This window comes from Cebus imitator, unplaced genomic scaffold (assembly GCF_001604975.1).
Source record: "Cebus imitator isolate Cc_AM_T3 unplaced genomic scaffold, Cebus_imitator-1.0 Scaffold385, whole genome shotgun sequence".
NCBI lineage: Eukaryota > Metazoa > Chordata > Mammalia > Primates > Cebidae > Cebus > Cebus imitator.
In genome coordinates, this window is record NW_016107700.1 from 576,568 (window position 1) to 589,803 (window position 13,236).

The 13,236-nt window shown below is 40.0% G+C and overlaps 1 protein-coding gene across 10 annotated transcripts in view; it reads left to right on the forward strand.

The window, feature by feature from the left end:
- FGD4 (FYVE, RhoGEF and PH domain containing 4) overlaps positions 1-13,236 on the forward strand; it is a 237,048-nt gene that overhangs the window by 111,947 nt on the left and 111,865 nt on the right. For 2 of the 10 annotated variants that reach the window (XM_037731181.1, XM_017507904.2), the window contains exon 1: positions 8,886-9,629. The exons of 7 other annotated variants lie outside the window; for them this stretch is intronic. Coding sequence is in view for 1 of the 3 variants with exons in the window: in XM_017507904.2 (XP_017363393.1) it covers positions 9,614-9,629 (16 nt within the window). In the remaining 2 variants the exon portion in view is untranslated. Of the gene's footprint in view, positions 1-8,885; positions 9,630-13,236 lie in introns of those variants that run through there. One more of the 10 variants, XM_017507910.2, reaches the window with a different exon arrangement.

Sequence of the window (13,236 nt, forward strand, 5' to 3'; positions counted from 1 at the left end):
TTTTTAAAAGAAAAATGGCTAATAAACATTTATAAACAAATTGTTGATTAGGAAAATACAAAATTTATACAATGAGGTGGTGGTGTTTAGTATGAACTATCTTATGCATACTAAGTTGTGTGAGTATGTATATGTCTCTAAAGATTGTTTAAAGAACAAGAGCAAGCCAGGCATGGTGGCTTACACTTGTAATCGCAGCACTTTGGGAGCGCAGGCAGGTGGATCATGAGATCGGGAGTTCGAGACCGGTCCTGCCAACACAGTGAAACACCGTCTCTACTAAAAATACAAAAATTAGTTGGGTGTGGTGGTGGGCACCTGTAATCTCAGTTACTCAGGAGGCTGAGGCAGGAGAATTGCTTGAACCCGAGAGGCAGAGGTTGCAGTGAGCCAAAATCGTACCACTGCACTCCCTCTGGCGACAGAGGGAGACTTAGTCTCAAAAAAAAAAAAAAAATAGGAAAGAAAAGAAAGTGCAAAACAGACTTTAAGAATTAGGATGTTACTAATACATTTGAAGCCCCTATGTTTCTTTTTTTCTTTTTCTACTCCCTGTGCCTCCTCACCAGAGGTATCTGCCATCCTGAAATTGTTGTCCTAGTGTACCTTTGCTTTTCTCCCTCTCCAGAATGAGGGTTTTGCGACCCAGTTATCAGATTAGAGTCCTGTCTTGGGCAGGTGCAGGGAGGGGAGTGAGAGAGATTATTTTCTGAGGTGTAAAGTACCTCAGCCTCATAACAAGGCTGTGAGAATTATGAACGAGAACTGTGGACGAAAAATATAAATATCACACCACATATGGCTATGTGTCCATAACATTTTGGAATGTTTTAAAACTGTATACTATATATAACTGGAATTGTACTTTATTATGTGATTTTTCATTCCACATTGTTTGTGAGAATGACCTATATTGATGTGTAGCTCATTGTTTTAACTAATATATAGTATTACGTCACGTGAATATACTATAAATTTACTTTCCATATTCTGTCAACTAAGAGTAAAGACCTAAAAAATTAATAATCTAGTATAGATTAATGGCAAAGGACAGAGAGAAAATATATTGATATCATCCCTTGGAAGGTAAAGTTTTCAGTAAGTTACCAAAATCTAAAATTCATGTACCACTGAGTTGTCAAGTTCACATCTAGTAATCTATCCAAAAAAGTGCTTATGCAAATATAGAGAAATTTACTAGGATGATCTTTAAAAAAAAAAAAAACAAGGCCAGGCGCGGTACCTCATGCCTGTAATCCCAGCACTTTGGGAGGCCGAGGCGGGTGGATCATGAGGTCAAGAGATCGAGACCATCCTGGTGAACATGGTGAAACCCTGTCTCTACTAAAAATACAAAAAATTAGCTGGGCATGGTGGTGCGTGCCTGTAATCCCAGGTACTCAGGAGGCTGAGGCAGGAGAATTGCCTGAACTCAGGAGGTGGAGGTTGCGGTGAGCTGAGAATGCACCATTGCACACCAGCCTGGGTAACAATAGTGAAACCCCGTCTCAAAATAAATAAATAAATAATTTAAATAAATTTATTTAAATAAAATTATGTTTATTAGTTAATTAAATGAATTGCAATAGAGTTAAACTGTGGAATATTATGCAATGTTTAATGTCAGGCTGATCTATACATAGACATGGAAGGGTATCTAGCAGGGAGCCCAGCTGGTGGAACCCTGACAGCAGCAGTGAGCAAGGATGGTGAGCTCCCTTTGCAGTTCTGCCTCCGCTTGGCCAGGGGTACCACACACATGCAGAATCGATTATTTCTTCCCAGAGCCTGGCCAGACATCTCAAGTACAACAGAATGAAATCCTTAACATGGTATCTTCTTGGAGCATATCATCTGTGTCATGGTTATCTTAGTATTTTAATGTAGTAAGTTGACCATGTTGAGGGGAAATGCTCAAAGAGGAAATATCACCACCTGAAATCCTTATAGATAAGATCAGACAGATTGTAAATTGGGGTTTAGGGATCAATTTCCTAATTTAGGTTAGTATAATGTTTTTGTTCTCTAGTATTATATTTTTTTAGTGGACGAGAATCAAAGGAGGATGACATTGCAGATAAAATTTCTTCTTTCTTTCTTTTTTTGGGGGGTGACAGTCTTGCTCTGTCACCCAGGCTGGAGTGCAGTAGTGTGATCTCAGGTCACTGCAACCTCTGCCTCAGTCTCCCAAATAGCTGGGATTTCAAGCATGTGCTACCACACCTGGCTAATTTTTGTATTTTTAGTACAGACAGGGTTTCACCATGTTGTCCAGCCTGGTCTCAAACTCCTGGACTTAAGCGATCCTCCCACTTCAGCTTCCCAGAGTGCTGGGATTACGTGATTACGAACTTTACCACACTGGACTAGTAAAGTTGCTTCTTAACTATACTGAGTTATCGCTCAGTATGCGTGGGGTGGGGGTTTGGTTCCAGGACCACCACCCCTGTATCAAAATCTGTGCTTGCTCAAATCTCTTATATAAAATGGCATAGTGTTTGCATATATCCTATGCACATCCTCCTTTATACTTTTTTGTTGTTGTTGTTGAGACGGAGGACCTGTTGCCCAGACTGGAGTGCAATGGCACGATCTCAGCTCACTGCAACCTCTGCCACCCAGCTTAAAGCAATTCTCCTGCCTCAGCCTCCTAATACCTGGGAATACAGGTGCACACTACCATGCTTGGCTAACTTTTTGTATTTTTAGTAGAGACGAGGATTAACCATGTTGGCCAGGCTGGTCTCAAACTCCTGACCTCAGGCGATCCGCCTGCCTCAGCATCTCAAAGTACTGAGATTACAGGTGTGTGCCACTGCACTGGTCCCTCCCTTATACTTCAAATCTTCTCTGGATTACTCATAATATTTAACTCTGTGCAACATAAACACTATGTAAATAGTTATATTTAAAAATTTTTAATTTTGTATTGTATTGCTTTACTTGAAATTGTATTTGAATATTTTTGATCCACAGTTGCTTGCACCTGCAAATGTGGAAACTGTGGATAGAGGCCAACTGTACTCTGTGTGTGTGTGTGACTATAAGTGAACATATAACTAAAGAGGTGATAGAAAATATTTTTATGGCCGATTGTGGTGGATCTTCCCGGTAATCCCAGCAATTTGGGAGGCTGAGGCGGGCGGATCATGAGGTCAGGAGATCGAGACCATCCTAGCCAACACGGTGAAATCCCTTCTCTACTAAAAACATAAACAATTAGCTGGATGCTGTGGCACCCGCCTGTAGTCCCAGCTACTCGGGAGGCTGAGGCAGGAGAATTGCTTGAACCCAGGAGGCGAAGATTGCAGTGAGCCGAGATTGTGCCACTGCACTTCAGCCTGGGCAACAGTGTGAGACCGTCTCAAAAAAAAAATTGTTATTAATTATTTTTAATACAGAAATAGATGTTCAAGGTTATAGGTTTGCTCTGAAGATTTGTACAAAAACAGCTTGGTACAAAAATATTCAAGCAACAGGATTTACTTGGCATACATTCAAGAATTTGTATGCCTCATTTTATTAAGCCTCAGAGACATGCAAAATGGAAATTATGCATCAATTGGTTATTGTTTTTTATAATATGTTTTTAAGCCATTGGATGAATTGTTATTTGTTTTTATTAGGTTGTTATTAGAATACTAACAAGTGCAAAATGCATTAAGATTCAGAATAGGCCGGGCACTGGGGCTCACACCTGTAATCCCAGCAGTTTGGGAGTAGGCGGGTGGATCACGAGGTCAAGAGATCAAGACCATCCTGGCCAACATGGTGAAACCCCATCTCTACTAAAAATACAAAGATTAGTTGGGCATGGTGGCGCAGGCCTATAGTCCCAGCTACGTGGGAGGCTGAGGCAGAAGAATTGCTTGAACCCATGAGACGGAGGTTGCAGTTAGCCGAGATTACCCCACTGCACTCCAGCCTGGCAACAGAGCGAGACTCCATGTCAAAAAAAAGATAAGATTCAGTTTAGATTTATTCTATGAAAATGGGAATTGCCCTCAGTTAAATAACACTAGAGGTACAAGCTGAGAATTTTACTCCTTACTTGATAACTGAGAATCTCAACTACTTCCATTATGTTTTGTTTTCTTCATTGTTATTTTTTTATTTTTTTGGGATGGAGTCTCGCTCTGTTGGCCCATCTGGAGTGCAGCGGCACAATCTTGGCTCACTACAGCCTCCGCCTCCCAGGTTCAAGCAATTCTCCTGCCTCAGCCCCCCGAGTAGCTGAAATTACAGGTGCGCACCACTGCGCCCAGCTAGTTTTTGTATTTTTAGTAGAGACGGGGTTTCACCATATTGGCCAGGCTGGTCTTGAACTCCTGACCTTAGGTGATCCACTCATCCCAGCCTCCCAAAGTGCTGGGATTACAGGCGTGAACCACTGCACCTGGCCTACTTCTATTATGTTTTCCTACTCCATTTTCTATCTGAACTGTTAGTTAAATTCTAGCATTCACTAGGAATGATTTTCCTGTTACTTTTTTGCCAATATATGCTTATTTGTACATAATTTATTAAAGCTAACATTGCCATGGAAAATGGTAAACTATTGAAAGTAATACAGGTAGGCTTTCATTAAAAAGTTTAATATAATGAAAAAACATTATTATGAAATATCATATGAGCCGGGCACCGTGGCTCATGCCTGTAATCTCAGCTCTTTGGGAGGCTGAGGCAGGTGGATCACTCGAGGTCAGAAGTTCGAGACCAGTCTGGCCAACATGGTAAAACCTTGTCTCTACTAAAAATATGAAAATTACCCAGTGACACTTGCCTGTAATCCCAGCTACTGGGAAAGCTGAAGCATGAGAATTGCTTGAACCCAGGAGGTGGAGGTTGCAGTGAGTTGAGACTGTGCACCACTGCACTCCAGCCTAGGTGATTCCATATTAAAAAAAGAAATATCATGTGAATGTGTATCAGACCTTGGAAAGTTTCTTATTCAGTGGAATGTGTACAAAAATAACATCTCTCCAAAGAGAGAGAGGTGAAAAGGTTGGATGATAGCCACTAAGTCTTCAGAGTATGAGGTATTTTGTGAATAACTGTGAGTTCGCTGGCATAGATTTCAGGTGTCTTTCAAGACTGATATGTATGACAACCTTAATAAATTAAGGTGACTAAACATATTTAATAGATCCCTTTTGATATGCTGTCATAAACTTCAGCTTTTACACATGGACAATGTATGGGGAATTAATTAGGTCATTTTTAATGAATTTGCCAAGTTTTTTTTTAAATCATGGAAAATAGATACAATTAGGAATTATCTCTGCGTTGATCATGAGTATAATGCATATACCAAAAATCATTTAGTTTTGAGTTTACACTATATATGACAACCAGTTTCCTAGCCTCTTGCTTTTCTCTTTTTTTTTTTTTTTTTGAGACGGAGTCTCTGTCGCCAGGCTGGAGTGCAGTGGCATGATCTCAGGTCATTGCAACCTCTGCCTCTGGGTTCAAGCGATTCTTCTGCCTCAGCCTCCCAAGCAGCTGAGACTACAGCCACACGCCACCACGCCCAGCTAATCTGTGTATTTTTAGTAGAGACGGGGTTTCACCATGTTAGTCAGGATGGTCTTGATCTTCTGACCTCATGATCCACCCGCCTCGGCCTCCCAAAGTATTGAGATTACAGGTGTGAGCCACTGCGCCCGGCCCACCTCTTGCTTTTTTAATGAATAAATTGCTTTTATTAGCTTCTAAATTTTTTTAATTAAAAGATAATTTACAGGCATTAAAATTCAACCTTTTGTTTTTTTTTTTTTTTTAGACGGAGTCTATTTTTGGTTGCCCAGGCTGGAGTGCAATGGTGCTATCTTGGCTCACCACAACCTCTGTCTCCCGGGTTCAAGGGATTCTCCTGACTCTGCCTCCCAAGTAGCTGGGATTACAGGCATGCGGTACCATGCCCAGCTAATTTTGTATTTTTAGTAGAGATAGGGCTAATCCATGTTGGTCTGGCTGGTCTCAAACTCCCGATCTCAGGTGATCTTCCCACCTCCCAAAGTGCTGGGATTACAGGCATAAGTCACCGCGCTCGGCCAAAATCCAACCTCTTTAGGGTATAATTCTGAGTGTTGATACATACATACAGTCATATAACCACCACCACAATGAAGATACAGAACAGTCCCTTTAGCTTCCAAAATTCTGTCATGCCCTTTTATGAAAAGTCAGTTCCCATACCGCCAGCCCGGGCAACCTTGGATCTGTTTACTATTCCTATAGGTTTGCCTTTTCCAGAATGTGTTATCATATATGTGTAGCCCTTTACGTTAGCTTCTTTCTAATACATATGCAGGTATCTTTCATTCATTCCTTGTTATTGCTTTGTGGTATACCATTGTATGGATGTACCACAGTTTGTTTACGCATTCACTAGTGGAAGAACAAGTAGGTATTTCTAGTTTTGAGTGATTATGAATAAAGTTTCCGTAAACATTTCTGTCAGTGTAAATATTCATTTTACTTGGGTAAGTACTTAAGAGCTAGGATTGCTGGCTCATATGATAAGTGCATTCCAAACTGGTGAGAAACTGCTGTTGCTACTATTGGGTAGCCTAGAATTTAGTGTTAAGTTTGTGGTAGATGCTGCATATTATTGCAGATTGTCCACTTGTGGCCAATTGAGAGTCAATCATAATTGTTATATTTTATTTTAATTATCACGTTCTCCTGTAAACCATATTTTGATTTCTGGCTTTCATCTGTAAAGATTCAAAAGTGAATACAGTAGTGTCCCATTATCCACAGGGGATGTACTCTGAGACTATAGTGGATGCATGAAACTGCATATAGTACCGAACACTGTATGTACTATGTTTTCTCCTTTACATCCATATCTATGATAAAGTTTAATTTATAAATTAGTTGCAGTAAGAGATTAACAGCAAAAGCAATAAAATAGAACAATTATAACAATATACTGTAATAAAAATAATGTGAACGTGGTTATCTCTTTCAAAATATAGTATGTAATATTTTCAGACTGAAGTTGATCACAGGTAAAGGGTGACTTCTGTACCATTATATCTTAATTTGTTGCACAACAATGAATTTAATGTCTTTTTTTAAAATTTAATGTCTTAATTGTTATCATTTTACTAGCATGAGTGGTCAAGATATTTAACCTCCTGCCAGGCGCGGTGGCTCAAGCCTGTAATCCCAGTACTTTGGGAGGCCGAGGCTGGTGGATCACGAGGTCAAGAGATCGAGACCATCCTGGTCAACACGGCGAAACCCCGCCTCTACTAAAAATACAAAAAATTAGCTGGGCATGGTGGCGCGTGCCTGTAATCCCAGCTACTCAGGAGGCTGAGGCAGGAGAATTGCCTGAACCCAGGAGGCAGAGGTTGCGGTGAGCCGAGATCGTGCCATTGCACTCCAGCCTGGGTAACAAGAGCGAAACTCCGTCCTAAAAAAAAAAAAAAAAAAAAAAAAAAAAATATCCCCCCAAAAAAAAAAAAAAAAAAAAAAAAAGATATTTAACCTCCTAAACCTAGTTTTCTCTTCCGCAAAATGGTGATAAATTATCACCATCTTACAGAGTGGTATTCTTCTATAAGACCGTGATAAATTATTACCTTACAGTGAGGACTTAATGAAATTTTGCATGGAAAATGCTTGAACACAGCAGTGGGCACAAAGCAAATGTTAGCTTTTTTTATTTTTTTTTAAAGTGTTTGTTTTAATACCAAACCTAAGATTATAATTTAAACATTGCTATCAAAGCTCAGGAAGTACAGACAGACGTTGGGGAATTTTTGTGACAGGGAAATACTCTGGTTTTTACATTAGTGAAATTTGCCAAGGCTAAGTGGTCTTGGAATGAAACCTAAACAGTTTCCCTGCCACAGTGAAATTTAAACACATATGGGTGGAGTTTGCAAAGGAATTAAAAACAATTCAGGTTTCTTCTTCTCGTCGACTTATTTTCTCCATGTACTATTACCTCATTCTGTATTAGATTAATTGTAAAACTTAATTTATTCATGCCTTATATACACATTTCTGTTATTAAAAAGTACCACTTTTATTAATATGATTGAGAACCCCTGTGTCCTGATGAGCAACTTGTGTTGAAGTGGGAGAACAACCCTCCCCCCCATCACACCTCATCCTCGGCATTGTATTGTGCTTCTGCCTGACATCCATCAGCTCCTGGCAGGTGTGCAATTTAGCAAGTCCTCTAATCCTCCCCAACCCAGCAATTCACTGTCCCAGTGGTTCTCAAAGTGTGATTACTAAAGTGAAGGTCTAGGTCAGCAGTGTCAGTGTCACCTGGTAGCTTATTAGAAATACAAATTCTGTGGCCTCACCATGCATCAGTTGATTTTGACTTTCATAGGGCACCCAGTAATGTATGTCTTGACAAGCCGGTAGGTGATTCATGTGCACACCAGAGAGAGGGAACCACTGTGTCTGGACACAGAAAATAACCCTGGAGAGGTTTTTTTCCCCAGTGAGGGAGAATGTCTGCAGCCTGTTAACTCACTATAATTTTGTAAATATTTTAATCGGACATTTTTCTTTTGTTCATTTGTTTTTGAGATAGTGTCTCACTCTGTCACCCAGGCTGGAGTGCGATGGCGCAATCTCCGCTCACTGCAACCTCTGCCTCCTGGGTTCAAGCGATTCTCCTGCCTTAGCCTCCCGAGTATCTGGGATTACTGGTGCATGTCACCATGCCCAGCTAATTGTATTTTTAGTAAGGCTGGGATTTCACCATGTTGGCCAGGATGGTTTCGAACTCCTGACCTCAGGTGATCCATCTGCCTTGGCCTCCCAAAGTGCTGGGATTACAGTTGTGAGCCACCGCAGCTGGTTCTTAATCTGAGATTTTCTGATTTTTCGAGGCTATGAGAAATTTTTAATGTACTGATTAAAGTATGTAAAATTATAAAGACAGACAAAAATGGGTAATAAATATTTTACCGATTAAACTGTGTTCTGAAATAACATATACAACTTGTTTTCCTTAGGAAATTTGTATGTAGTATTTATTCTGTGTCATTTTGTTACTGAAATCAATGAGCTGTGCTAGAAAGGAAAACATAAATGGGAAAACGGTATTTGAGGTCATTCAAAATGAGATTTTAACATCTTAAGCTTGTGAATCCTGAATCTGTAACCAACATCTTTGTCCAGGGCAGTAGCCCTGTTAAAATAGAAACAAGCTGTTTTCCCGCTAGCTTTTTAGAGCATTACTAATAGTTAAGGCATTAGTCCATTTAGAAATCGCCCTATTCCCAGCTGTACTTTGAATGCTTTTAAAGGTTGCATGTGCCTCAGTTGTTTACTTTTCTTTGATAAATAGAAGTCTCTCTGTGCTCATGTGCTCCGTCTCCTGCACTGCGCTGCTACAGCAGTCCGCCCTCTGGGGAGGTGTGGCATGTTTTCGTCCTTGGGCAGTAAGTTTTAAGAATGCACTGAAGTCATAGTGCATTGGTCTGAGCTCCTGGCAGATTCTGTGTTATCTTCAGACTCCCTGAGGCTTTACAGCCAGGAGTGAGATTTTATCACATGGACTTTAAAAGAGTAAAGCCAAGTATCTTTTTGTTAAACCAGAGTTGATTAATTATCTGTCAGTTTATGTGAAATCATGTCCACTGATCAAGGTAAGTGGTTTCATTTTCTAGTAGATATATTTTTTTCTTCCCCAATGTGGGTCACTTTATAACACGGCATGCTGAGGGATATAAAAGTGGCAGAGTTTGGTTTTCTTTTAAAGTTAGTAAAGTTCATATTGGTTTTCAACTTCAAGATAAAAATATGTGCTATTGATGGGTTTTGGCTCTTCCAAGAGGCTTCTTCTGGGCTAACCAAATGCAAATGTGTTTGGTAGTTATGTTTCTCTGGCTTATTTTTATTAACATCAGTAAAGTTTGGAAATTCAGTCATTGAGTTTTAGGTTCTCTTTTTCCTGGAATAGCTTCTGTCCCTTCTAATTTCGTCTTCAAACAGAGATGATTGGAGAGAATCAGTATTCCCTCCTGGAAGGCAGCTCTTAATTAGGGAGAAAAATACTTCTAGAACTGGAAGAGATACAGAGACAGAAAGCAACAGTTTTCTTTTTCCTTCCATTTTTGGTGTGAACAACTGTTAAGAAATATTTACCACTAATCCTTCTTATAGTGCTACTGCATGGAGCATTGTTCTGTTAAAACAAACAAACAACAGTTCCCACCGTCCCAGTCTTGTTTTGGTGAAGTTCAGGGGAGTAAGTAGTATTTGTTTTTACATAAAAGACAACATTGTAGAGAAAGGCATGGGTTTGTTTTTTAAAAATTGTTAGTGGTAGTAGTATTAAGCCACTATGGTCTCCTTGAATGTTGTAGAGAGCATATTAATGAGAAATTGAGTCTTTGAAATAGAAAGGTAATTCTATGCTATGACAGAAATGTAATCATGTGATGGAAAATACCTGCTAAAAATATTTTTAATAGCTGAAATGGGTTCATTTTGTTTATCTATTTTCTCATTCTTTTTTGACTGGATATAAAAATGTCTACATTACTGAACAAGATAAACTAAAACTTGGAACCGGCAGCCCTCAAAGTTATCAGTATTCTTTCTGATGGTGGTGTCACTCTTTCCTTCCGTAAGCCTCAGGGGCTTACACTGAGTGCGGAAGCCCGAGGTTGGGGTTAGTGACAGCGCTGCCTCTGGAGAGCTGAGGCGCCCCTCCTGCAGCTGCATAGCTGGCTCCGTTCCCAGGTTCTAATGGCTGCTCAAGGGTTGAGCTGCCCAGTCCATGCCTGCCCCTGCTCCCTCCACCATTCAGGCAGAAGCCTGAATTCTTTTGCAGGCATTCCACCACTCTTGGATAAAGTTTGGAGGTCTTGTGATCACTCCAGAATTTACCATCATACTCTAAATACGAACTTAAGAAAAAAAAAGAAATACAGCAAAAGGGAAGTGTTTTCTCACCCCAGCAGTGAAGTTTTAGGTTTTCTGTTTGCTGAAATAGCTTCTGTCCCTTCTAATTTCATCTTCAAACATCTTCTACTAGGAGAAAATCAGTATTCCCTCCTGGAAGGCGGCTCTTAATTAGGGAGAAAAATACTTTTAGAACTGGAAGATGAAGCTTGAGAGGTCAATGTTGATAAACATAGAGAAATTGTTGTCTCTTTTCTGCTTTAATGGACAACATCCTTTAGAGTGGCCACTGTAACAATGTGGGCTTTATAAGTTCCCTTTTAGGTTTTTAAGCTGAAAAGACAGTAATGTAGCACTTCCTGCCCACACTACTGGATAAGTTTATTAAATCATCTCAGAAAAATTATAAATATGTATATTCAGTGCATATGTTATTTATAACAGTTTTATCTTTTTTTCCTTTTTTTTTTCTTTTTTTCTTATGTTCCAGGCAGTGCACAGAGAAGATAAGTTTTATCTTTTTTTATTGACCTGAAAAAACCTTTTTTTTTTTTTTTTTGAGACGGAGTTTTGCTGTTGTTACCCAGGCTGGAGTGCAATGCTGCAATCTCGGCTCACCGCAACCTCCACCTCCTGGGTTCAGGCAATTCTCCTGCCTCAACCTCCTGAGTAGCTGGGATTACAGGCACGCGCCACCATGCCCAGCTAATGTTTTTTGTATTTTTAGTGGAGACGGGGTTTCACCATGTTGACCAGGATGGTCTCGATCTCTTGACCTCATGATCCACCCGCCTCGGCCTCCCGAAGTGCTGGGATTATAGACTTGAGCCACCGCGCCCGGCCGACCTGAAAAAACTTTTTAAAGCTTATGCTTGCAGGCAAACTACTTTCACATGAAAGAAATGAAATGTGATAGAGTATAATGCATGACTCAGTAGGAAACATTACGCAGTTCTTTGGAAGGATGATAGCTTGGTGTTCATTTAATAAACCTCCAAATGCACGTGAAACCTAAACTGCAAACTAGGATTAATATTTAAATTCAATCAATTCCTCTTAGATACTAGAATAGACTTGAGTAGGTCAAGAGTAGGTAGCTCCTGGAATAATCCAGGGAAAAGTTTTTATTCATTCCAAAAATAAAAAGGCATTTTCTTACGTGTTTTTAGACCGTCCCTGCCCACTTCCTGATCCACCTTCTGATGACCTTTACTCTCGGCACCTTTTTTTCTTTATAAAATAACAAGCTAATTTTTATTGGCTGAAGTACATTTTTAAATGTCTTCACCCTGGTTTGGGTGTGTTCTCTGATTTATCTCCCACCATAGCACCTGTTAAGCTCTGGCTAGATCAGGTCTTTCCATTTTTATTCCCTGGCGAATTGACCCAAGTTAATTGGTTATATGTTGAAGTAGGAAGAAGGAAAACACTTACGAGAAGAAAAATAGTGTTAATCATAGAATTTGGTCATTTTACATGGTGGTTATAATAAAACTGGGCCTGGGAAAAATGGGTCTTTCACTCTCTTAGAGAATAAGTACACACAAATATATTTTTTTTTTAATTAAAAAATATAAATACTGTGTCACTGTGGTCTTATCTTCTCCATGTCATTATAAAGCAGTTATTATTTCTTTTTTTGAGAGGCAGTCTCATTCTGTCACCCAGGCTGGAGTGCAGTAGCTTGATCTCGGCTCACCACAACCTCTGCCTCCCAGGTTCAAGCCATTCTCCTGCCTCAGCCTCCCAAGTAGCTGGGATTATAGGCATGCACCACCATGCCCAGCTAATTTTTTATATTTTTAGTAGAGATGGGGCTTCTCCATGTTGGTCAGGCTGGTCTCGAACTCCCAACCTCAGGTGATCCGCCCACCTCAACCTCCCAAAGTGCTGGGATTACAGGCGTGAGCCACCATGCCTGGCAATAATTGCCGCTTCTTTGCTCACAGTCCTCCAGTGGGTTTCCATCTCTTCCAAAGGAAATCCCCTGTTCTTTCGGAGATGTGCGAGGCCCTACCTTTTCTAACCCCTATCTCTACCCCTTAACTCTCTGACCTCAGCATCAAATATGCTCCCTAGTCTATCCATGTTGTCTTCCTTATTACTCTTTGAAAATATCAACTGTGTTTCTACCTTAGGATTTTTGTAGTTGTACACTTTGCTTGGAATGCTAATCCTCAAAATATGCCTTATTCTCTTCATGTCTACTCAGCTAGCACTGTATTAGTGAGACCTCTTTGTCCTCCCTGTATATAGGATATAATAATAGACTCTCACCCATTAGCATGCCTGCTCCTTCACCTAGCTTTACTTTCTTCATAGTCCTTTTTTTTTTTTTTTTTTTTT